Source organism: Mizuhopecten yessoensis, unplaced genomic scaffold (genome assembly GCF_002113885.1).
Source record: "Mizuhopecten yessoensis strain PY_sf001 unplaced genomic scaffold, ASM211388v2 scaffold10331, whole genome shotgun sequence".
Taxonomy (NCBI): Eukaryota; Metazoa; Mollusca; class Bivalvia; order Pectinida; family Pectinidae; genus Mizuhopecten; species Mizuhopecten yessoensis.
This window is the reverse complement of record NW_018408493.1, coordinates 1,118,692-1,145,091: the sequence shown is the minus strand read 5'-3', so window position 1 is coordinate 1,145,091 and position 26,400 is coordinate 1,118,692. Positions and strand designations below refer to the sequence as shown.

At 35.4% G+C, this 26,400-nt stretch overlaps 1 protein-coding gene across 4 annotated transcripts; it reads right to left on the bottom strand.

Annotated features, from left to right (window-relative positions):
• Positions 1-283: 283 nt before the first annotated feature.
• On the bottom strand, positions 284-26,062 carry LOC110460163 (sodium- and chloride-dependent neutral and basic amino acid transporter B(0+)-like). Of its 4 annotated transcripts, XM_021512909.1 has the most exons (18): positions 25,952-26,062; positions 25,426-25,659; positions 12,703-12,859; positions 12,153-12,284; positions 11,685-11,825; positions 11,352-11,571; positions 10,966-11,104; positions 10,092-10,226; positions 9,144-9,247; positions 8,402-8,639; positions 7,944-8,072; positions 7,559-7,658; positions 6,796-6,911; positions 5,810-5,983; positions 5,001-5,159; positions 4,126-4,200; positions 2,322-2,337; positions 920-996 (listed from the first exon to the last, which is right to left on the bottom strand). In XM_021512909.1, exons 2-17 carry the CDS (start codon positions 25,528-25,530, stop codon positions 2,332-2,334), a joined length of 2,130 nt encoding a protein of 709 aa, XP_021368584.1. In that variant the 5' UTR covers positions 25,531-25,659; positions 25,952-26,062; the 3' UTR covers positions 920-996; positions 2,322-2,331. The 4 variants fall into 4 exon arrangements, with proteins under 4 accessions (XP_021368583.1, XP_021368586.1, XP_021368585.1 ...); XM_021512908.1 differs by lacking the exon at positions 2,322-2,337 and having other exon boundaries at positions 284-996; XM_021512911.1 differs by lacking the exon at positions 4,126-4,200 and having other exon boundaries at positions 284-996.
• Positions 26,063-26,400: the final 338 nt, after the last annotated feature.

Here is a 26,400-nt window from a genome sequence, read left to right as displayed (position 1 = left end):
CTGTAAAATATGTATACATTGTGTACAACACCTCTTAAAAATACTTATTGATTTTTAAAAAAGGTTAATTGCATCCATCTTTGATGATTAAAAAATCACATCTATTATATACTCTTTCCTTTAAATTCTAAAAATATTAGTCTCAAATTGTTAAATTATTTAATTGTAAAATAGAGATATGAATACAAAGACTGAATATTTTGTGATAATATAAAATCAAACTCGTCACGTTGCATAGTTTTTTTCGGAGGTGGCAGATTTAGCGGCGAGACAGTCTGCTTATAAAACGTTATTTTCTCTGACAAAGTATAATTGGCGAGTTAATATACGAAATATCATAAAAATAGATCACAAAATGTTAATAAAATATCTCTTCTTCCAAGTAACACGTAACCTTTTTTGTGATTTACAAATAATTAGAAACATGTAAGTTGGCACAATGTTGGGACTTGAATACCATTGTCCATCTTGGACCCCAAAACCTAATCTTGATAACGGAGCAGCACTGGAATGTATCATTATCTATGCGACCACAAAATTGGAATTTTTTGGTCATTCCTTCTGAGAAATACCCCGATATCAATTTCTACCACCACACTGTTACGATAAAGGTAGTAAAAAACCCATATTGCCATAGTAGATTATTCCTTCAAAGGGTCAAAGTTCATCTCAATTTCTGTCATTGTGACAAGATCCGACAATGTCTTCATTACAGTCACAACCAAAAGCCATAAAGACCATCACCTGCACTGCAACCACGATATGAACGACGTCTTAAATCACTTCGTTTGGAATTCCTCGAGTCTTTGATGGTGTAAGAACACAACAGCTAGTAAGTATATTATGCACATTATTTTTTTTACAAACATCCGGAGTTATCTCCCATGAAAACTTCTGTCCTGCGTTTGTTTTGAGTAGATATTTCAGATCTGTTCTGCCCAGCAGTTACAGCCTAGCATCATATCCATCGTTGGCATACCCTCCTTTCTGTGTCATCTGCAAAACACATTTGAAAAAAAAAAATTGTAAATGTCAGATTTCAATTTTATATTAATTTTAAATTCATGTATATAAGTTTGTCTTCCATCTGTTGATAAAAACTTCTCGAGCAACTTTCAAAATTTAGATTATTCATAGCATGTCATATTGGGTCCATACAATCCTTTTTAAACACAATTTTCTTTCATTACTACAATTCAAAGTTTGTAGAAGGGTGCATATCTGTTTATTTGTCAGGTTGCCAATGAAATACAACTTTTACTTAAGGATGTATGCTCCCAAAGTGTTGAATGCATCTTCTCCCAAAGAGTTCCTCATAAACGTAACTTGTTTACTATCTGATGAATTTTGACCCATCAATCGTTTTAATCGACAACCCTGCAAGTTAGGATAAAATCAGCATGTATTGATAGCATGATATTGGTTGACGAGACGATGCTGCTTTTTAAGGGAGACAACTCTAATACAAATCACAAGCAAGATGTACAAGGTACTTTGTACCCTTAATTGGTTATTTAATGTGTATAACGTTACTGGAGTAATTACCTTTTGGCAACAAGTCATCAGTTTAAAAATTTCAAAAAGGAAAGTATTGCATTGTGTGCATCTGATTCATTGCAATTTTTACTTGTTTGAAAGGCACATTCAAAATATTAAACTTTTGAAGAAAATAAATTCGAAATTAAGTTCAAGATTGAAAAGATTGCTGCTGCAAAATACATAACACAAGTGCACTGCTGTGAAAACTCATCCGGGTATATGTAAATGAAATTGAACACCTGTGCATTATCTGAAGAAATCAACTTGCATAAACATGAACAGAATTTTAACTGGCATGCAATGCTTCATAAAATTGTTAAGGCTGGTTTATCAAATATGCAATAAGGGACGCATTATGTAATTTTCGTCTAGTTCTATACATTTTTAACTAACCCTGGGCGTTGTCAGAATATTAATCGATCTAGACTTGGATCTTAAATGTGTTTTAACCCTATGATGAAATTATGAGGGAAGCAACGAAAAATAAGACCACAGCCTGCTTCAGGCCTTATTAGAGAGTGCCATCCTACCATTTTCTTGTGAAAGATCGAATACTTCATTTGGACCCATAGGTCTTATTATTGATGAACCGCAATCCCAGAACGAGTTGTGTAGAAGGGGGTCAATTAGAAATTCATAACTACAGTGTATTCACAAATCCTATAGAAAAGTAATGAGTTCTGTAGAAATATAGAAGTCCTAATGTAACAGGAAAGGTTTACCATGCTGTTATCTGTTAAACATGTTTCCCAAATACCCGTTGATTAATTACAACCAATTACCTGTCTCAAGTCATACCTGTTTTTAAGCAACATTAGAAATCAGTTTTTCCCACACCCTTATAAAACATCACTTACAATTATACATTTTCTATAATGCATTCTTTCTTTATGTTTCATTTGGCTATTTTTATTTGTGTTGTAAAAAGCCAAGACATTTTGTACAATTTACCTCTAAACATCAAACAAGAGAACTTGTACACTGTACCAATATTTTCATTAATCAAGAAAAATGGAATCTTATAATTTTTGCCAAGACTTTCTGCAGATTCAAATTTCAGTTGGGACAATTATTCATGCGAAATATTAAAGACGACCCATTCTGTCGAAATGTAGATATTCATATTTTGAAGTGAATTCAACTACAAATAAATTGGCCTTTAGGAAAAAATTATGCAACTCGGGACCAGCCCGGATGAAAATATTATTTACTGCTACCCTTTACGACTCTACTATGACTAGAGTGAAATTTCCTACTTTTCAAATATGATCCGATATCAAAATATTTAAAACACCATAAAGCAGTCTTCAGTAATGAACAATTAAATGCCAACACCAGTAAAACAAATTATATATAACTTTTGCAAGACAAAAAGTTTCAGTTACATTGAATTTTGTAAATATGCATTTAGCCTAGTAATTGTTATAAATCTATAGAAATATTAATAAATCACCGAAATTCCCTAAATCCCAAATACAATGCTCAAAATAAAAAAATTCAACAACCTTGTATATATTTATCTTTAAAAAAATTATATTCAAATGCCATAATTGATCAAATATGCAAATGTTGAGTTTCATTCTTTTTTAAAATTTATGCTAACATGAAGTTTTTTTAATTGCTACAATGAGCAGAGATGTTTCCAAATAGAATTTGTACAGGACAGCAAGATTCACACATATTGTTAAAAGCTGATGGTGAGCTAATGAGCAGAATGTAAGCCGACACCGAAATGAACAACCTTCGAAATGGGCGACTTGATGGCAGACTTGCCAGTAAACAGATTTGAAAATGAACAGATTCCAGACAGAAACTTTTGATAGATAAATGTCTATCATCCAACACTCAACAAATACAAGAAGATAAAAGCTTAACGCTTATTCAATAATGTTTTGCTAACATCTATCAGTGCTGAAGAAACTTACAATGCCACAGTTTGGCGTTTATATACGCACAATTTTGATTTATGCTCACAATACAGATTGTGATATACATATATACACTTAATTGTATTTCTCGTATCATATTAGTCATTTAGTGCAAGATAATTTATTGCATCTTAAGGGATGCAATGATAATTATATTTTTGAGAGGAAATAAGTTATATATAAGGATGAAGAGTTAAAGTCAGGGAGTGCGTTTTAAGCTGCAAGTGCAAGATGGTCATTGACCTTGTGTTTTAAACTGAGATTTTTCAGCCATAGAGTTAAGTATTTATTAACCAAATTCTTTAGTCAAAAGAGTTGTTCTTCAGAATTTCATCACCGTTTTAAAAAGTTTATTTGCAATGAATAAAACATTTCTACTCTTTGAAATTGCCTTCTTTGCTTTGAAGTCTTTAAAACCTTCGAGGTATTTGAATATACGTTCAATTTTCCACAAAATGAATAAATATGAACTGATTTGTAAGAAAATCAATGCTTAATGGAAACATACTTTCCAATGAGATAACATTTTGAAGAGCTCCATGGTATGATTGTATTTGCAAATAATGATCCCAAAAAGGCATGGCAGCAAATCTCTGTGGCTGATAGGTCTCAGTAAATTACTAAAGCTACGAGATATAAACTAAGCTTTAAGATTGACCTTGATGTTAGGATTGTACTGCGTGTCTTGACATGGGACATAGCCTATATTTTGATTACCACCGGTAGTGGTCATCTGAAACAGTAATCAACAGCCTTAGTATTCCACGTCATTGTCATAAAAGCTTCAAAATTAAAATAAACTCTTTCACATCAATTTTGAAAAAAAAAAAGAAGAAAATTGAGAGAACAACATTTTTACAATCAGGAAATCACCTGTTCTCCACATAGAACCCTGCATTTCTTTAAAACTTGTTTGATTCAGTGCTTTGACAAGTTTTTTTCATTTTTAATTGTTCTTTTAATTACTTTGTGACCTTACAGTAATGTTTATGATAAAACCTAAATATGAAACTTTATGCATTTTTCAACCCTGAAATAATATCAGATTTATAAACACTTAGTAGAAATACAGCAATTCCTAAAATACAGCATGATGCAGTGTGGTACAGTACTGGCATTATAATAAAGAATAAGTATTCATACAGATTAATTAGTAAGAAAGAAACATGAATTGCAGACTTATGAAAAATGATCTATAAGAAACAAAAAACTTGGTTGAGTTTTTGTTAACCAAATTTAAAAAAGTTCTGCGGTGAATAGTTATTGAAATAATAGTCCATTAAAAAAAAAAAATGAAGCAAATTGACAAAAACTATGTATTTTGCGTACAGAAATTCAGTTGGGAATTTATGTTTTACGTTTTTAAGAAATAATAAAAGTAGAAAGTTAAAAAAAAAATCACTTTAAAATCTAATTTCCTTTCGGATATAATCCAATGCTAGTCACCATATTAGTATTAAAATGAAAATTGTTAGTCAAAGATCATTGTGGTTAAAATTTAGAGAAAAAACTCTGCCAAGTTATCCTTCTTACCGGGAGATCTCCCTTAGATGGGATGGGACCTTCATTCCACGGATCAACAACAAAGGAACGATCATAGTTCTTCTCCACGGTGTACTCTGCGCATTCTTTTCGGTGCTTCACAAGAGCAGGACCCCACTCTGGAGTGGGAGAGCATGTCTTTCGGAAGCGCTAAAAATAGAGCCATATTGTTGATAAAAACTATGTTAAAATAAATATAAAACAGCATTGATGCTAAAATTAATACTAAAATTAATACAACTGTTTGAAAATGTTCCATTATAATAAAACATGTAAAATCATGGCAAAACATTGAAACTTTCATAAACTTACTATGAACGTGAACCTTAAATATGACTTTAAGGGACTACACAGTAATAATAAAATCGGGATTACTTTCAGCATGTAACTGAATATTCTTTAAACCTTAATAACATAGCAATATGAAAAAACTATGCAAAGATTCTGAATTTGAAAACAATTGATGAATTCATAGCTAAAATTGTAAATTAATAAGGACTCCAAAAATGATCTATTAAACTCATTCACCCCTGAAAACACTATTACACTCTTCCAATTCAAAGTTTGGGATAGTTCATAATGAAATTTCAGGGGTGAATGAGTTAAAGGCAAGACAACAGCATTGCATCAAATTTCGAAAAATTAGCATTTTGGATTTGTTAAACATTAATTAGGGTTTGGAAAAATAGTGGAACCCTAACAGCTTTTCCTATCGGCTATACAAATCAACAAGGTTTTGCTGGTTGGAAACCTTAACAAAGATGATAATATTTTCTTAAACTCATGATCTTGGTGCTTACCTCAGCAATACTTCCTGGGGTGATTGCCAGCTGGTAGATGGCAGTTCCGATTATGCAAATGATCACAAGCATGGTCATCAGCCATCCGAGAACGTCAGCAAATACTGGGTACTTGTCACCACTATCGCCTTCTGCCATGCTCTTGTAATCCACCCAGGAGAATATGATGATGGCCTGAAAGGTGAAATGACGGACAAAAGGTAAAGACAAGGTTGCAGACAGTTTTATAATAATAAATTCTCATGAAGTGGTGTAAATTGATCAAAGATCTTCAAAAATGACTAATAAGCCCAGGAGTGAGCTTATGAAGGGACAATAACTGAACTTTTTTTGGGAATTTCTAACTAAATGAAATAGACATTGGTGGCTTATTGCTGGGTTAAGTAGGTATTGCTTTTCTAACTTAGTATATGTAGTTGTTATCCGACGGCCATTTCATAACAAAGAAAACGTACAACACTGCACACATGTAAACACAAAACATGATTATTTCAAATATAGGCTTCTTTTGCAACTGCCATTTTTGATGTCTGCTTTAATGCACTTTTCTGAAATTTCTTCAAACCTCTTCATTTAATTTGGATTGTAAAATGATTTTAAACAAATGGTCCAGGCCAAATCTTTCTGCAGGCAATTTGAAATATGGTCTTTGTCAAATGTAAATGCAATGTCAACAAAATTGCAATGTTAATTGGGAAGCAATTGGTAATACTAAGCCATCGATCTATCGTGAAGTCAGCTAAAACAATAAGCTAACTGGCAAGCCAATCAGACATTTGAATTTTGCCAAGTCAGTTAATGCTGTACTGCATGCAATACCAAGCCAATTGACCCAATCAGTCATATACCTTATTAATCCTAATTCTGCTAACTGTATTTCATGTGGATGGGCCAAGTACCGGGAGTGCCAGGCATATTACCAGATATAAATCTAGTAAACTCTTTTCTTTGAAAATAAAAAACTGGTAAGAACAGTTTATACTTACAGCACACAAGAGGGGAGTGAGAAAGCACCAGCAGAACGCCCACCAGTACTTCAGGATCGTAAACACAATACTATTTCCAATCATGCATTCAATGTCGTTCATAAATCGTTGCACTCCTGAAAAAAAAAAATCCCATATATTTTCCAGTGTGACATTTTTCAATGGCGATAGTTAATTGTTCAAGGTGCAAATACAAATATCATGCAACTAAAATGCAGATACAGCATTTAACATGTACCAGGACAGCAGGGTTATAAAGGGACAATGGACCAGGACAGCAGGATTATAAAGGGACAATGGACCAGGACAGCAGGGTTATAAAGGGACAATGGAATGTAAATATTTTGCTTTATTTAGGAACACAAATAAGTTTGGTCTATTGGATTGAAAGAACCGATGCTTTATGAATGGGGTGTTTGCAGAACAAACAAAATTACCATAGCTAACCTTTGTAAAATGTGGTATTCTGACTATTTTGAAATATATATATTGATGATGTACGTTCTATCCGACTTCTACTGGTCGATACTAATTCACTTGTCATTCTTTTGCATCAAACTTGCTAAAAATGATATGGGTTTGCTAAGAATTTTGCATCCTTACAATAGCTACAAGATATGGTGCCCACAGATAATGCTCAAATGCCATTAAAGGGCAGTTTTGAAATTAAATTGCCATTTAACCAGTGTACTACATTACCTCGACATTGTAGCTGAACGTACAATATTGACCACAGAATTTTGGATAGCTAAGGGACACCTACCGTATATCCAGCCGATCGAGATACATTCACAGATGGCAATGACGAGAATGTTCCATCCGCCAGAATAGGTATCCATGACCTCCAACATGTAGATTCCTCCCTATGGAAAAGAAATGTTTAAAAGATATAAACGGTCAATTTTGTTTAAATAATACCTGTTTGAATCATATTCCTGTTAATGTCATGCCTGTTTACATCATGTTTTTATTATTTGAACATTTTAGCTGTACATATTCTGCATTTAGTTTTACAAAAGTCCAAATTAACGCTTCTTGATATTTTTTTTATACAATAAGTAAAAAATTAAGCTTATTGATTTTCTACAATCAGTAAAACTTTATGCTTACTCATTTTATAGCAAATTAGAATATGAAGCTTCACTTACATTTGTAGTCAGTGTCAAACCAAGGAGGAAGAACAACGCCGATATACCAATAACAGTGAGGAGCTTTTGTTTTCTCAGTTTTGGGAATCTGTCGAGGAGGGAGGTGATCACAGTCTCCACCAATACGAACTGTAGAAAGAATTTAAACAATTTTGTAACATTTTAAGGTAGCAAGTCCCAGCAATGTGTTGCATCTCCAACTAAAATTGTGCTCCAATTTGTTGTGCGGTTTTCTGATTTGGGTGTTGCTTAACCTGTTTCTATAGCAGCAAAAGAGTTTGTATATGAAAGAAACATATTTACTGAAACTTCCCCACAGAATTATGTTGGCAATGGGAATTCATGATTATTTTGTTTTTGTAACTTTGTATACCGAGATCCATTTCAAAACTCCCTAGAAATAAAGCAGTGGGTTTATCATCACAGGTAAAAAGCACTTTAACTGCATCTTGATTTACCTCGGAATCTACACCGAGAGTGATCAACATCATAAAGAAAAGGATAGCCCAGACTGGTGCCGCAGGTAGAGTCGTCACGGCGAACGGGTACACCACAAAGGTCAAGGATGGTCCACTCTTTGCCACTTCAGCAACTGGAACGTCGATCAGTTTCGACAGGTAGCCGAGGTAGGAAAAGATCACAAATCCGGCAAACACACTGGTCAGACAGTTACCAAACGCTACAGTCAACGTATCCCTGCATCAACGAAGAACAATTTTTCATTATAAATGTCCGAAATAAAATATTCAGGTCCCTGAAAATTAGTTCCCCATCAGAAAATTTAAAACCTGTGAATTATACTTATGATAATAAGCAAAATAAATTTAACATTAATTTATAAATAAACAGATGGCAGTTGCAGAAGTTGGAAAGATATATTCTACGAGGTCATCCAATTTTATTCAGACAACACAATTGAGAGACAGCTGAATTGTCAGCATATTGTAAACATTCATGCTATTTTACCTATTTCCTATTGAGAAGTTGGAAAGACAATAGTATATCATGGGTCTCAATGTCAGGAAACTGGAGCACCTGGAGAAAACCCATGCATTGGTCATATTGTACTTTTAAAATATTTATCACTCTAGTTGGCAAGGCTTTCTTGGTTAAAGGCGACTGCACTCTTCCCTTTCACCACACAACCACCCGTAAGTTATTTGCTGTGAAGAGCCCAGTCTAAAATCTTTGTCGGCTCACCTGACACAGTTGTTGTGGAACTTGTTGTAACTGGCCAAAGCAATCAAACCACCCCATGAAGCAGACAGAGAAAAGAAGATCTGCACAGCAGCATCCTTCCACACCTACACAGCAAACAAAAAGCATAATTCATTTAAGACAGTAATAAAGTAATATGACAAGATGATAAGCATAGCAAGACAGTTATGATGAAGTCGAATAATTTGCAAACAAGATGTCCTAGTGCCTTTTTAACGTTGCTAATTGTTTAAAGATCGCCTGGATTAAAAACAAGAACACGAAGGATGGGTGCCAATTTGGGCCTTCTGGTTGCTATCAGCGAAAAGTGTTTTTTTGTATATACATATACCTTGGGGGTTATGCCATCATGATATGACATGAAATTAAGGTCAGCTTGGAGACCATCCCGAGATATGAGGGGGTAAAGTGGGGGACCAAAATCACAAATGGACGCTTTTACAAAACTAAATGTTATTTTTTTTAAAGGTTCTTCATCATTTTGGTGTATTGCGTAACACTAAAGCAGCAAATATTAAATATGGCCGAAAAAGAGTAGCACATGGTTGATAATTAGGTCACTATGACCTTGTTATATATTGGCTTAATTATGTCAACAATTCTTCCCTTTGTGTCTAAATACATATTAGAACCATACAATAATCTTACCAAATTGTATTAATAAGTATCTTAACCAAACCTCAAGAATTGGGAGGAGGAGGAGGGGGGGATATAAGTCCAAAATAAAAACATTTGCATGAAATGCTTACTTTTTGAAATATCTGAAAGTCGGATGCATGTCTAAATAAAAGTGTGACTTCTGTGCTAAAATTGCTGTACTTATGAATAAGTGTTAAAACGTCGAATAAAGAAATAAAAACCTGCTTACTTCTGCAACCCTCCTCCTCTAAAATTTAAAATATTTAAAAAGGTATGATTCTATTTGCATACCCCGGAGTCCTTCAGTCTTTCCAGATCTGGTGTGATATAAAATTTTATGCCCTCCATGTAGTTATCCAGCATTACACCACGGATCAGCAGGATGACCAACACAATATAGGGAAATGTGGCAGTGAAATACACGACCTGAAATATACAATAGTGATGAAATACACAAATTGAAATATACAATAGTCATGATATACACTACTTGAAATTTACCATGGTCATAAAATATAACAGTCATGAAATACACAACCTTAAATATACAAAATAGTTTTGAAATGCATAACAAAATACAATGCAAAAGTGTATAATGTAGTTATCGATAAAATCCAACATATTTTGTAGCTATGAAATTCACAAACTTCAGCATTTTTTTTTATAAAAGCCAATTAAACTTTCGTTTTGTTTCTGGAAATGACATTGCTATATATAATAAGAATATTTTCAGCATGAAATCTTTGAAATAAAAGCTTTCACCTTTTCACCATAATGGACTCATCCAATTCAATGCATGGAAGAGTTTACTTAAATTACATAGGTGGTGAAAGGATTAACATTTGTTTAGGTTTGTTTGTGGTTTATGTCCTATTATTAACAGCTATAGTCATTTAAGGACGTGCCAGGTTTTGGTGATGGCAGAAAGCCAGAGTTCCCGGAGAAAAATACACCTACCTAGGACCAGTGCCTGGCGACTGCCCCATGTAGGCCTCCAAACCCGCGACCCAGTGGTGGAGGGCTAGTGGTAGCAGAATGTAGGACGCCTTAACCACTTGACCATGAATGCGGCCCCATATAAAAAGGGTTAACATTCAATATCGGACAGTTTGCAAATAGAGGCCACTGATTTTACCTTGCTTAGTGTATTAACTATATACTCTACCTTGCCTGAAGTCTTAATACTCTTGCTGAGCGCCAAGACGACAAAGACGAAAGCTAGAAGGTAGCACAGGACCATCTGCCAGCGAGGCGACTGCAGATCATCCAGACCTGCACTGTAGCCTGCACCAGTTGCCACGTAACTGAAAATTAGTTTTTTAATGAAATCACAACAAATGAAAAAATAACTGACTCCAGTTTTTTGTCTCTAAATTAACATCCAGAAGATTTTCAAATTGTAAAAATCAAGGTATTGCTCAAGTGTGAAATTCACATTTGCCAAAAGGCATCCTCAGCGCAAGCCTTTGTATTAATTATCAATTTTAACCTCTTTAATTCTTGAGCTTACCACAGATAAATCAGATATACTCAAAAGTACGAAAAACCTACTCAAAATATTCCTGGGATGGCAGTTCACGCTTGATGCCGAACTCGCTAGCCAGCGTCTTGTTAATGAAACCCACTACGTTTGACTTGGCAAATGGCTGATCGTCATGGCAGGTGCCCCAGTTGAAGTTGCTGAACCAAGTTTTGTTCATAGTTCTAGAACCAGCCAATTGACAGGTTTCACCAGCCGTTTGGTTCAGAATGTGAACTCTGTCGAAACAAACTGCAAAAGCAAGAACGAGAGATACACATAATTGGAAGTTTGGTGTTGTAAATTTTACAGGATGATGCAGAGAGTTCGTAGCCATGCTGATAAATAAACGGGTTCAGACTTACGGTTTGTGCTCCAGGATCCACACTTGTCCCATGGCAGTTCGGTGGTAAAGGAGGCAAACAGGTAGTAGCAGGCCCAGCCGATGATCATGTTGTAGTAGATACCAACAAGCCCCGATACGATGAACATTCCATATCCCACACCTTATATCAAGACGTTTCAAATTTAACTTCGAAAAGGTTTTAAAGTGCATTTTTCATTAACAAAAAAAATCAGCATGTTCCAAAAAAGATTATGAGTTTTTTGCGGAACCAGAAATCTTAATTTTTTTCCATATAATGTAATTGTGCAATTTGTACATTTAACATTATAAAACTTTGTAGAAGTGTTTTAAAGGCATTTTGAGTTTGAAATGTTTTAAACTTATAAATTTCCATGGGCCACACAAATTTACTCATATCATGTAGAGTAAAAGCCTTACTTTGGGCCTTAAGCCATTGTACTGCATCATTAGATTATAGTTTCCATACCTGTGAAAAGGGGTGCATATTTCCAGCATGTCACAGGTCCAGCACTTGCAAACTGTCCGAGGGACAACTCCATTAGGAAGATGGGAACACCAACAATGGCCAACATAATTACATAGGGAATAAGGAAAGCACCTGGAACAAATTCGAGACAACAGAAATTAAAACAAGAAACCGCTAATGGCGATATGGCCGGATTGCTACAGTACATTTTCATGTAAAGCTTCCGACGTGATAAGCATCCTTCACGATAACTAAGCCATGCAACTTTAGTTGATGTACAACAAGAAGTTACTTGGTAAGTGACCTAAACCAATCTTCTAACCATAGTGCAGATGGGGCCTGACCTGCAATCTTCTTAACCTGGTCAGTCAAGTGGAAAATGTCAGCACTTCCTTAGAAACGATAGTTGGAAGATCTCAAAAGTAGATATTTAACTTGCACCGTTAGCTTTAACCACTTGGTCACTGCGGCCCCTACCTCATTAGAATTCTTCGATACCCAGTGTAAAAGTTTTAAGGAGTTTCAGCGCAAAATAAAACACGGAAGTTACCTCCTCCATTCCTGTAGCAGAGATAAGGGAAACGCCAAACATTTCCGAGACCCACAGCATATCCTAGACAGGACAGGAAGAAGTCAAAACGTCCACTCCAGTTTCCTCTCTCCTTATTTTCATCTCCATCCTCATCATCTAAGCTCTTGCCAGCCTGCTATTTAGAAAATGTTGGTATTCAATTACAAGTTCCTTTGGGTACATTTGTGAAATGTTTTCCCTATTTAAAGTTACTGGGCGATATCTACTGTAGGCAATGTACAAAGCCACTTATTTCAAACCTTTTACCCTCTCCCAAGTACATTACATCCTAAGAATGCAGTCTTAATTGTTGCATCCTATCAACAACCCTTTCGACACTGTAGACCATAATGGACTCGTCCAGATCAATTTATGGTAGAGGTTATTAAAGTTATATAGGGGTGAATGGGTTAAGAATTATTGAGCAGGACATTTGCAAGTAATATGATGTTTGTCAACCACTGAAAATGGCTTTCAGCTTGTATATTACGCGATATTTTATTTGCCAAAACAACAATATTCATCATTCCTACTATATATGATTTAGGAACGGTGAAACATGCACACGTAAACATCATTCCCACTGCTGTGTATTACACGGGTCAGGAGTGGCGAAACACATACACGTTATGGTAGACATCATTCCCACTGCTGTGTATTACACGGGTCGGGAGTGGTGAAACGCATACACGTTATAGACATCATTCCCACTGCTGTGTATTACACGGGTCAGGAGTGGCGAAACCCATACACGTTATGGTAGACATCATTCCCACTGCTGTGTATTACACGGGTCCGGAGTGGCGAAACACATACACGTTATGGTAGACATCATTCCCACTGCTGTGTAATACACAGATCGGGAGTGGTGAAACACATACACGTTATGGTAGACATCACTCCCACTGCTGTGTATTACACGGGTCGGGAGTGGTGAAACGCATACACGTTATAATAGACATCATTCCCACTGCTGTGTATTACACAGGTCGGGAAGGGTGAAACACATACACGTTATGGTAGACATCATTCCCACTGCTGTGTACTACACGGGTTGGGAGTGGTGAAACATACACGTTATGGTAGGCATCATTCCCACTGCTGTGTACTACACGGGTTGGGGGTGGTGAAACATACACGTTATGGTAGGCATCATTCCCACTGCTGTGTACTACACGGGTCGGGAGTGGTGAAACACAAACACGTTATGGTAGACATCATTCCCACTGCTGTGTGCTACACGGGTTGGGAGTGGTGAAACGCATACACGTTATGGTAGACATCATTCCCACTGCTGTGTGTTACACGGGTTGGGAGTGGTGAAACGCATACAGGTTATGATGGACATCATTCCCACTGCTGTGTACTACACGGGTTGGGAGTGGTGAAACGCATACACGTTATGATAGACATCATTCCCACTGCTGTGTATTACACGGGTTGGGAGTGGTGAAACACATACAGGTTATGATGGACATCATTCCCACTGCTGTGTACTACACGGGGTGGGAGTGGTGAAAAATACACTGCTGTGTATTACACGGGTTGGGAGTGGTGAAACGCATACAGGTTATGATGGACATCATTCCCACTGCTGTGTATTACACGGGTTGGGAGTGGTGAAACATATACACGTTATGGTAGACAGACATCAATCCCACTGCTGTTTATTTCATTGGTTGGCAATGGTGAAACATTGCACCATATGGTTGAAAAGCAGTGTTCCAATTATTCAGCGAACAAGTTCACTATCAGGAAGAAAATCATGATTTTTTTTTGTAGGTTGACAATATCAACTATTCAGTTCTTTGTACAGATATTGTCAAGGCAAACATCTCGGGTCTGTTGGTTCAACCCATATACATGCAGCAATAGTCGTAGCTACACCGAAGGGTTAAAACATGTTTTGCTATAGGTAAAGGTGATCACGTCGCCGACCTTAGAATAGAAATGGAGATCGGATCGTATAGAATGTACAAAGTATTATCACCAGACCAGGCATGGTCAGCTTGCGTTCAATGTATTCCAAGGCACTGTTGTTCAGGAAAGGTACCTCACTCAAGATTAATTCTCTTTTATAAAGGACATTCAATACTTTTAAAAGTCCGCTTGATAGATAATGCGGCCCCATTCTTCACTAATACTTTCAATACAGATGTAAATACATCGGCTTTTCTGAAAATAAACATGACTAGACAAGAATGCTCTCATTTAAGTATTGTGAACCTGTTTATGGGTATTGAATGGTGAGCACACACAAGTAAAGCAGCTGAATTTGCTTGACTGGGTTCATAGAAAAGTTATTACTATTCCAGCTAGTGTAAATAATTTGAACTGATACAATCTTAACAAGACAATTTCATAAGTTGATTAATAGAATAAATATACCATAAAGCAATAAACAGGATCTCCAAACGATTTATGCAAAACCGACACTTGGAATAACTTTTTTGCTGATAAAATTTTGCACACATGACATGCGAGTCACATTTTAAGTAAAATTTAAGACGTAAATTATATGTTTAGGGGCGTGAAAATAGGCAATTGTTCCTAGAAAACATTGGTTTTCATTTGGCCTTCCAAGTTCCATATCACAGTTTATGAAGTGTCTTGTTTTGAGCTGTCTATAAATATTTATACAGTTACAGACTGTAAATAATGATGGCTGGGAAATCTTGCCACGCAGTGTTTCACTTTGTACCTTTACAATTATTAATAAGTCTTGTCGGCTATACTACCAAGTCTGTCGGCTATACTACTAAATTATTCATAAACCTTCAAGCCAATATTCAAATGTACGGTTGTTTAGGCGCATGCCAAAATGAAATCTGGTTTCCTGTTTGCCTTTTGTGCCAGAAATGATTTAAAAAAGATTTCAATTTGAGTGAACCAGGTAGTTCAAGCTGGGTTTTTTGGCATGCAGTTATAAATTGTCATCAAGGAAAAAATCATTAACATTTCGTCTAATAATCTATTCCCTATATACTAGTGTTATTACAATTTAAATACATGTCTGTACATATATGTCAATAACACTTGAAATTGACGTTTTGGATATTAAAATTTAAAGACGTATAACAGCTTGTACGTATGCTAGCTAGCTCACAGCAAGCTAAAGAGTTGTACAATTTTACCAGAGCGACATCCTGGGCGAGATATTATTTTTCGGGAATTAAAAAATTTTGGATCAATATTTACTATCAAATTACAGACGGGGTGAGCAGATCCAATTTTTCAAAATTTGCATGTGAGCCGAGTAAAATAATATTGTACACCTCGATCTGTATGCTGTTGCAGAATTCCAAAGGGTGTCTATCTATCCCCAGTCAATACAGGTGTTTATAAGTGGATCTTCTCTAATACTGGGTTTGTTCAAAGCCGCAATTTAATGGTGCAAGCTCGACTTTCAAGAGTTCTGGTATTTGCATGCCTTTAAAAAGCTAGCCGCCCTAAAACAATAATTATAACATATTTGTCAACAGTTGTGCCTATAGCATCCTCGATATCCAGGGGTTACGCTCACTTTCGCTCTCTACACCCCTGGAATACATCATAGCAAAATTGAAGGCACGAAAAGCTGTTTGATTGGTCTCGGGTAACAAAAACTGACCAATCGCTAGGCCAATACCTGTCCTTTGAAGATTACAAAGGAAAGACACACGACTTTAAAGCCTGTCAATTTTTTTTACCGTTATGTGAACGCGAGATGCCAGATTCATTCAGATGCGAGATTCATTCGATGTACATCAAAGGATCGAACTAGTCTCGTCTCAAAAAGGTGGCACACACCATGCAAGCCTTCAACTTTGCTATGACATATACCAGGGGTGTAGAGAGCGAAAGTGAGTGTAACCCCAGTATATTGAGGATGCATCTATAGCTGAAAGTGTCTATATCAATGAGTTTTTGAAGGTTCCAAAACTGTAAAGCATCAAATTTGCTAAATATTGTATCCTGCAATAAGCCCAGGGGGCCAATGAAATAGTATTTGTTGGCATTTGTACTGTATTGTATTAGATATCAGGGTGGGCTTATTACCAGGCATGGGCTTGTTGCCAGATAAATGCAGTATTGGATAAACACTGTGGACTTAAAAGATTTATTAAGTAATTTATTTAATATTTTACTTCTTTAGAATGTTACAAGAGGGTATGTCCTGTATCTATCAAGTTACTTGGATTCTATTGCAATACATCTACGACAATTTGAACCTTGGGTTTAAAAACAAAAATCCTAGTTTGTGTACCATGAATAAATGAATACATGTGTACCGTATGAAATAAGAGCTCCTCACTTCTAAACTTTCTGACCTTCAAAATGACTTTATTAAAACATCTACCCTTCATGCCTCACTTCCTGCATTGCCTATACGTCTATACAGACACATAGATTTAATATGGGTGTTGCTCGCCGACATCTAGGTCGTACAGGTAATTTTAATGACTTACCCAAGTGAAATAAAATGAGACGCTATATTGTGATGTTCCAAATCGGTATACTGATGATTTTCCTTCCACAGGAAATTGATAATTTCCTTTTGGTATAATACAGACTGTGGTATTAAAGTTACTAGTACGGGTATATTAAGGTACCATTTAAAGTAGGTGGATTCCTTCCAACAGTAATTTTTCTGTTTTATGTAAAAACTGTGGCAATTATTTATACAATTTTCAGGGGTCCATCATGTACCAATATCTTTATTTCCATAAAAAAAACACCAAAAAAACACATGTTAATACATACTATGGTGCCAAACATTTTTCCTCAAAGTTTTCAACAAAAAAACGAAAGACCATATTACATTATGTAAGTACTTAAATCTTTTAAACCAATCCTTTACAGCCATGCAATTTGGCATCGTATTTTGAAAGAATTCCTAGAGTATTTTTCTTTCTTCTGCATGTCGTACTTAAATTACTTTGTATGCATGTTAAAGGTTGTTGTAATTAATCCATTGTGTACCGATACTTTAGGAATTCTCATTGTGAAAGTACATGAGTGACGCATCAAAAACGAGATTTAGTTGCGTGTTCAGAAGTGTAAATGCAATACCATTGCATGGTAATGATCTGTCAACAACAAAATAAACTGTCAACAAACAATAAATAATCTGAAGGCCCGAACAGAAGAGAGCAAAATAACAGGCTTCTATGTGGTCAGTGAACTCGCGGAACTGTCAACCTGCAAAATATTCCGCTTGGGAGAATTCGGAGGTCACAGAGCGTACACAATAATTTTTAACATTGTAAAAATAATTTTTTTCTTCTTTATTTAACATAGTATAATGACACCACTATGTTAGAGACTTGCGGAAAGACTAATGAAAACGTTTTGCTAACAAATATTTATGAAGCATGAAAAAAGTCTGCAAGCAACAAAAATACTATGGGTTCAGCAAAATGAGTTGTTATTGGGTATATGATGTGTTTATATTTAGTGCTATTCAAGAGCTGCATAAAAAATGTGCTTGCTTGGAAATTGTGACGTCTATAGCGTCATTTGATTTTCAGGAAATTATCACGATTCATGTTTTCACAGGAATAGCAAGTGCAAGGGGCAAATACATAGCTGGAATTTTTTTCAGTAGGGTGGAAAAGTAATATTTAATTTTACAGTGATATTTATTATAGCAAATACAAGATGCATCAACAATTCTATCAAACTAACTATTAAGTGATACAGTGTGCTATAACAGTGGCAAGTATGTTTTTTAGCTAAATAAATGTTACATCCATGGTATTTATGATAAAATAATGTTATAAGGTCATATGACAATTTTTACAGACTATGGGGGGCACGCATTAGGGCCATCTTAAAGTGCAAACATCCCTTGCCTGAAGCGTTTAACATCCTATCAGGTTGATAATTCCACAAAGAACTGTTAATTTTGAACCGAGTGCCTCCGTCATTTGTAGCATCTGTGATCATGCATCGAGATATTTGAGTACAGAAGGCCTATTTCCCACCTGAACCTAGAGATATGTAAATTAACTTTATATTATTGTGCTATATTTATATCTCTCTCTCAAAGTACAACTATTTCAAATTGTATAAAAAATTCTCGAAACTTCACATGAGTCACCAGAAATCAGAAACTGCATGTTGTTAAATTACCAGCACTGACGTCATATTTATAAACTCAAGAGGGGGTATTTGAATATGTAAATTAAGATACGACCTTAAGCTTAGTGTGAAGTAGCTATAGACAGACCACAAACACAGCTAAGTAAATATTAAGTAAATTTAAATGCAAATTTAATACACCTGTTTTGTAGCTATTTATATAGAACACCAAGTTTTGGTTTAAATGTTTAACGCCCTGTTAACAGCCTACATCATTTAAGAATGTTTCTCCATGGGCGTTATATATGTGTGTTTGTGGGCTGGAGGCTGGGTATGTTGATGTATGCCTCCTTACGATAGCACAGGTCTGATGCTGACTTGATAAGAGTGCTACCTCACTGAAATACCACGCCAAAGGCAACCAGCACAGTATTCCACCCAGTCACATTATACCGACAACGGTAAACCAGCTGTTGTGATGACCCTAAATGCTGAACGTTAAGCAGGAAAGCTACCATTTTTAAAAACTTTGGCATATGTCCCACCCTTGGGACAGAACCCATTGCCTACTGAACTTCAGGGCAAACGCTCACCACTCCAGGCCGATGTGAGATGTTACCATGCAACAAAGTTGAAGCTGTTTCAACTATCAATTTTTTCTTTCTTTACGTAATTCTCCTTCAGGTATCCTCTGAAACCTTATATTTTTATGTTGTTACATTAAGTTATACTAGAAAATTAAAATCTTCAGTATCCAGGTGATTCTCCTTCAAGTAAAATGTACCCTTGGATTATTACTCTTTAGGATAAAGAGCCCGTCCAGCAATGTGTTTTTCCCACGCTTTTCTCCAAGGTTGACTGCACTCGCCAGTAACATTATATATATAAGTGTTTTGAACGGGTCTAGCATCAAAAATTTCTATTCTTGTTTCTTTCAAGGTGAATACACTGGACTCCCTAATAACAGTTGAATGCAAGATATTTCCATTGTTCAACTATAAAGGAAGATTTTGAAACCAGGGATTTTTTTCAACTGTATTGCACGACTATTGCATATCTACAAATCTTCGAAACAAAATGGGTATAAATGAGATTTTGGACCAATTCCCTCTTTTCATTGTACTTGAATTATTTTATCTACCTGTATGTTGCAGACTGCAAATTACACCAGGTCAAAGGTAACAAAGTACCTTCAGGTAGTTTTTTTTTAAGGACACAGGTGTTTGTGAGGCTGCACTTTAAAGCTTATCATTTTAAGATTGCATAAATCAATTCACAAAATGAATAAAATATACATTTCATCTGAATCCTAATTAACACAGGTGCATATTTGAATTGGCGTGCAAGACAAGCTTTTGTTGAAAGCCAATATCCGAATGATGCAAAATGTAGCACAGATGTCTATGTTTAGCGAAACTTCATCTTTTAGCTATTTTTTTCTCCTAAATGCATACCTTTATTTTTTATCACCGTTTTACACGAGCTATGTTCAAACTTTTTATTTGTATCGGGGAAAAGATACATGTATAGGAAGGATTAGTACCGAAAAGAATACTTGTATTGACTAGGGATGAAACTGCCCAACCCACTCTACAGCCGGATGATCTACTGCTAAGCAAATGGAATTAAAACCCCAACAATATCGGCTAAAGCTACTAGTTTGGCAAGCAAGACCAATGCATATCTTTCACGAGAGAAATGAAAGAATTCTGCCGTTACTTTTCAGCCAATTATTTTTCAAGATTGGTGAAAAATCTGGAGAAAAGATGCTTTGTTTAAATATTTAGGAATGTTTTGATATGTTAAGATTTTATCTTTACAGAGCTCGAGGCATTAAAAAGATTTAAAAAGCAACCAGACTTGGATCGATGGTTTATATTGACACAATGATTGTCGCATGATCTCCGCTGATTAAAGCATTTATCTCGGGTTTCCAGCTGAATGAAAAGCCTTGATTGCGAGTCAGCTATTTATAAACCCAAAGAATTCGGGTAAAAATTCAAAAGGTTTCACCGAAAACAAAAAGTCTTCCTGGTTTGATTAAAAGCAAGGGAAAACCAGTGTGGTAAAATTGTATGCAATTTCACACTTTTTAAATAATATAAACAATTTAGCAGTAAGCGCCTAGTATATCTTGTTTACACAGGCCTATTTCCTCGACCTTGGGGGAAATATTTCACTTTTTTTTTTGGTAAAATGAAGTGCTTTTTGCATTGATTTTAGATCGAGAATACATATATTTACCAGCGGAAGGGTCCCTATAGTGGGCCCAAATTTACTTTTAAAAATCAACCTCTAGTTCGTCGTTCTCAAACTGGCAAGTTGCCCTGAATACTTCATTGAATGGCGATATCTCTTTAGAACATATACCAAGATACAAACTTCCTGATCCGCAGGCAGCTAGCTTTGTCGTATTATATAATAGGTGCATTCAACACACAAAAACATGTGGCTATATATTGCCAGCGAATAGCCTTGCTGTAAATAAAATCGGTCGGAAAATAAAACCTACAATGCCTGCTTTAATAATTTGCGAACCCAAAGTTAAGTTTATCCTTGTTTGAAACATGCAGACAAGTCGAGCATTGAACAAAAACATTGCTTACAAGACGGTCATTATAAGTTGTTGACACGTTAAAGACAGCAAGGAATTATTGTTTTTTGATAAGCATGTGTTAAGTAATTCAGTCGCCAATAATCGGGTCAACAATATTTTAAGCGTCTTTTCCTGAAAACCAGAGTTTTATTCATCAACAATATTGTAGAAATGAAATGCAATATTATATAAGATGCATATACTTCGCAGGCTTGTGTCTTAAAAACAGCTAGTCGACAAACAGAAGAAAATGTCATCTCTGCTGAGTATTCGAGACCTCATGAGTATATATGCTGAATGGTATTGTGGGTAAATTGGAAATAAGGATTGAATGGTGAAAACAGGCCAGGCTCGAGGATTCGAGGGTCAAACTCAAAGACTTACAGACTGCAAATTACATATGCAGCATCAAAAAGACAGCTTGAATACCTTTGCAAAGGGAAAAAACTAAGCAAGAGATTTCCTTTATATTGCCATTCAATCTTCTTTATGAAAGCTGCAAAAACAGTGTACTCGCTACTCTTGTTGGGTATGTATTGGTGTAACGAGATATTATAGATTCAAAGCTTGGACTTCTATATACACAAAGGTAGCAGTCTTGGATCAACTGTGCTACTAGCTTGTACTTAATTCAGATCACAGCTGTTTTATACCCAAGCCCATTAATCGCCTACATATACCCATAATAACGCCACCCATTTATGTGTTACGTTTGGTCCAAGTTTTTAGTTCTAATTGTCAACAAATGCTTGGGATCAATATCAATAGACTATTTTAACATACTGGTGTCGTGAAATGTATGTACAAACTTAACAGTAGAGATTTACTCACAAATCTACAAAATTTATAGTCATCATTACACCATTTTCATTTTCTAATATTGTTCTTGTTAATATTAAACCAGGCTAATGAAGTCATTCATTAAAATCGTGATGCTTAATTAACAGACATTTTACAGCAAAGACTAGGTAATAAATTCAGATTCTTAAAATGTCAAATTGTTTGATGAAGCCGACAATACTTTTATTTTGATAACCTTAAGTGAACACGACTAAAGTTGTTTTAGGAGATCTGTTCCGCCCTGTCAGTTTTAACAATAGCTTGTCCTCTCTATTCATCTTAACGGAGAGTGTTTACCTGTTTACGTTTAAACCTGCTCAATCTTTGGAACGAAGGGACAGGACGGTTATAAGGTTACAAGTTTTCCAGCCACCATATCAATACACATATTGCTTTTTTTCTTTTTTTTTTCAACTTTAGACAAAGGGTTTAAAAAGACCGGAAAGCTTCATAGGATTAATATGCAGAAACTTCTGAAATTAATATGCTATTTTTGTACCCAATTTAAGAAAAATCACGTGGTTTTTCAGTAGCCTCCATCTGAGTTCATTCTTGATGATTCATTCTTCAGTCATTTAAAATGTTACCGGATACAATGATGATTTGGCCATTTTGTATTTCACATTAAAAACTTTCTACCTGGCTGAACTTAGTTAAAAGGGATCCTCTTTAAGTTTGTTTACAAAAATGTATATTTAACCCGCACTGAACTTGCTGATCCCATGGTACTATTGCTTAACATTTGACTGAAAATTAATCCAGTTTTGTTAAGTTCAGTATTTTTCCTCTTTCAGGACTAAAATAATTTCCTTTCTCATCTTAGATTTAAAGGATTTGATCAAATCTACAGAAAATGATAAGTTCACCGTGCAAATAACATTACTCATCCTGAAATTTTGTATCCGCCTTTAAGCACTCCCACTAATTAATACCTACCAATTTACTGATCATTCAGATACATGTAGGTATATTTAGAATTTATGTAAAAATTATATTGATTGAATGTTGAAGCCGTTTCACCCCAATGTGATCGTAGATTCTTATGCGATATAGAAGACTGTGTCCCCGCCCAATTACTCATCATTCATTCCTAGTCTCTACCAAAACAATTCCCACCCCAAACAAAACATAAGTACATGTACTCATCGTAATGAAACGCCGCCCACCTTCAACAAACACCTTCACGACTAATTTTCAATCCTGACTAAACAAGTCTCCACCCATAACCACTCCTAACAACAAATATCCAGACAAATTTAGTCTCTTACCACCCTTCAACAAACAAAAATATCCCCCCCCAACCTCATTGAATGAATGTCCCCAAACCAAATAATTCTCTTCCTACTAAAAACCCCAAACCATACCAAGTACCTCATCCTAAGAATAAAATGGTTCAACAACCCATCTCTGAAGAAACACCCGACTCATAAATTCAAAAATGCTTCCCACCCAAGGAATAAAAATGCCTTGTACTCAATTCACCCTGACCCAATCAATTACATTCAACAAAAGAAAAAGAAATTGTAACCCCTTCTAGCATCATAATTAAATGTTAAAAAGGCTAACCTATTCAAACGCGACATCACTAGATGTTTCTTCATGTCAAAAGCCACTAATTAAAATTATATACACCCTAACGAGTTGCAAAGCGAAATCATTAACAACTCTATACAAGTATGAAAGTAGCTAAATCCAGGTAGCTTATCATTTTTTTTCCATGTATCCTTAGAATTCCCTATACTTTCTGGGTGTGATAATTCGGGCATAACGACTGCTTATATTTTTAAATGGTGACTCAACACTTATCACAGCATGCTGGTGTCAAGAAAGTTAAGGTGCCACACAAAACACTAGGCACCTCTATCCCTCCCCCACTGTTTTTTATTGTTATTTTCTTTTTGTCAATTTATGAAGCAACCCAGAAGCACAGTATTCAATCATATCTGTCAACCCTCCCTCATTTTGATTAAAATTTACTAATCTCCCTCATTCAAATCCAAACTTGTACAAACTCAAAATTACATCCTGTGGTCAAATGAGCTCAAGAATTTATTTTGATACATAAAAAGTTAAAAATAAATTGAGAAAAGCAGTTTTAAGTCACATTTCATGCACTTTCTCACTCATTAGAAATGTGGAATGAGGGAGATCTCCCTCATTGTTCGATATGCATGTCCAGCTTGCAATTCCAACTTTCAAAAAATTCGAAATTTTATTTACTATTTATACAGATTATAATTATATCAATTTGTCCTGAAAAATCCAATTTCATGCCCAGAAATTGCAAAAAGGGAAATGCAATCACCAACAATAATTTTTATGCATATGATCATATTTCCCTATGCAAAGATTTACCATAGAAATGGAATTTAATGCAATGTATAACCATCAAACTGATGGAGCCCTCGTATCAAGAAGAAGAAGAAAGTGTCTTTTTAGCAGAAAAAACAGGTCACTGTGACTTACATTCAGCGAAGCTGTGGTACAGTTTCTTTGTGTGGTTTAGGATGGATCTATACTTTCCAATGCAAGGGCTCTTGGGATGGTATAATCAATATTCAATTCAATTTATATCCGCAAGTTTTACAACTTATAGGATTTGCATCTGTACACCAACAAATAATTTCATATAACTGGTACATTCATCACAATTCAGAAGCAACATCATCGACATTGTTATTTTCATCACTTTTATCTATATATAAATTTTGCCTGAAATATTGCTCAACCCTTTCACCCCTATGTGACTGTTCACCCCTCTGTAACTGTAAATAACTCTACCATGCATTGATTTGGATAAGTCCGTTGAAACCCATATATACTATATAAAATTTACTTTAAAACCAGACGGCTCAAAGATTAGGAGTTGCTTTCATGCAAGATGAGGAAGTTCCCGGGGTGTATATAGCGATTTTTAACATTTTGTGTGAAATACAACGTACCCTTACGGGCAAGTGTTTGCATACATTATACATGTTTAGCATGGGTGATGTCGACTCATGAATTCACATTGGGGGATTGTTGACAATTTATCCGAATATGCAAACTCATTTTAGATATTCTTCTTTAGTTATTCAATCCTCCTTCAATCAGATATGTTGATAGTCAAGTATACATATATAGTTTGTAAACTTTTATAACTATTGATTTGAAAATGAAAAAACATATAGCAACTCCTAAACTTGTTTTGTGATAAAAAATACCTTTTTCTCAAAATAGCTCTGGAGTATGTTGTTTTGTTCTTCTAGAACGGACAAACGGGTCTCTGTCTTTTGTTCAAAAACTTGCTGCTGTGGTTGCATTGCCATTTTTTTACAAACGTGAAAAAATTTGCACAGGTAACCACCTGGCCACACCCTTAATTGTATTGAAACTAGGACCGAACTTGTTCCGGTACGGCACTACTTCAGTACAGTCCCAACAGGTATTGAACGATTCTGTAATAAATAGAAAAACATTATTGAATTCCGGTACAACGATAAAGTCCTTCACACCTGTCTAGTGTTTTGATCAATACTAATGTTTTGCAGGTCATTAACCTATGATTTGGAAACGGAGACCGCTTCTGAATAAAACATATAACGGCCGGTTTGTACAATTCTAGCACGCAACGTGAAATAACAACAGGTAAGGACAGATAAATTAACATATAGTATACTTGGTGCACAGGAACTTATATAAAAGCAAAATAATAATTCATGGACGAAGACACGTAGCTTAATTTCTTACCTTGAACTCAAGCCGCCTTTTAAGAACACAAGTTTTAGATCCGCTCACCTCCAAGAGCTGTGTTCTTGTGATAGCAGACGATTGCAAGCCTCGTTTTAACGTCGTCTCCGAATTAGGTCGAATACAGCCGAACTAGAATCCTTTATGAAAAATCACTCGGGTGCGACAAAAAGCTTTTAAAAACCTGTTTCAGAACGACTGTATGTGTTTGCATGCTTTCTTGTTGGACCTTATGCTGCGTAATATGACTCGATTTTGTCGAGAGTGAGTAGTTTTCGTTGACAAGTTCACTGTCTCCACACATCTGACGAACGCGTGCAAAAATAATGATCAAAGTGTGAGAAAATATTTTTTTTCTTTTTCATTACTTTATTTCGATACCAAATGATTTTTTTTTACACATTTCTAATTTTAAACGAAATTTGATTTCTTGACTTGTCATATCATTA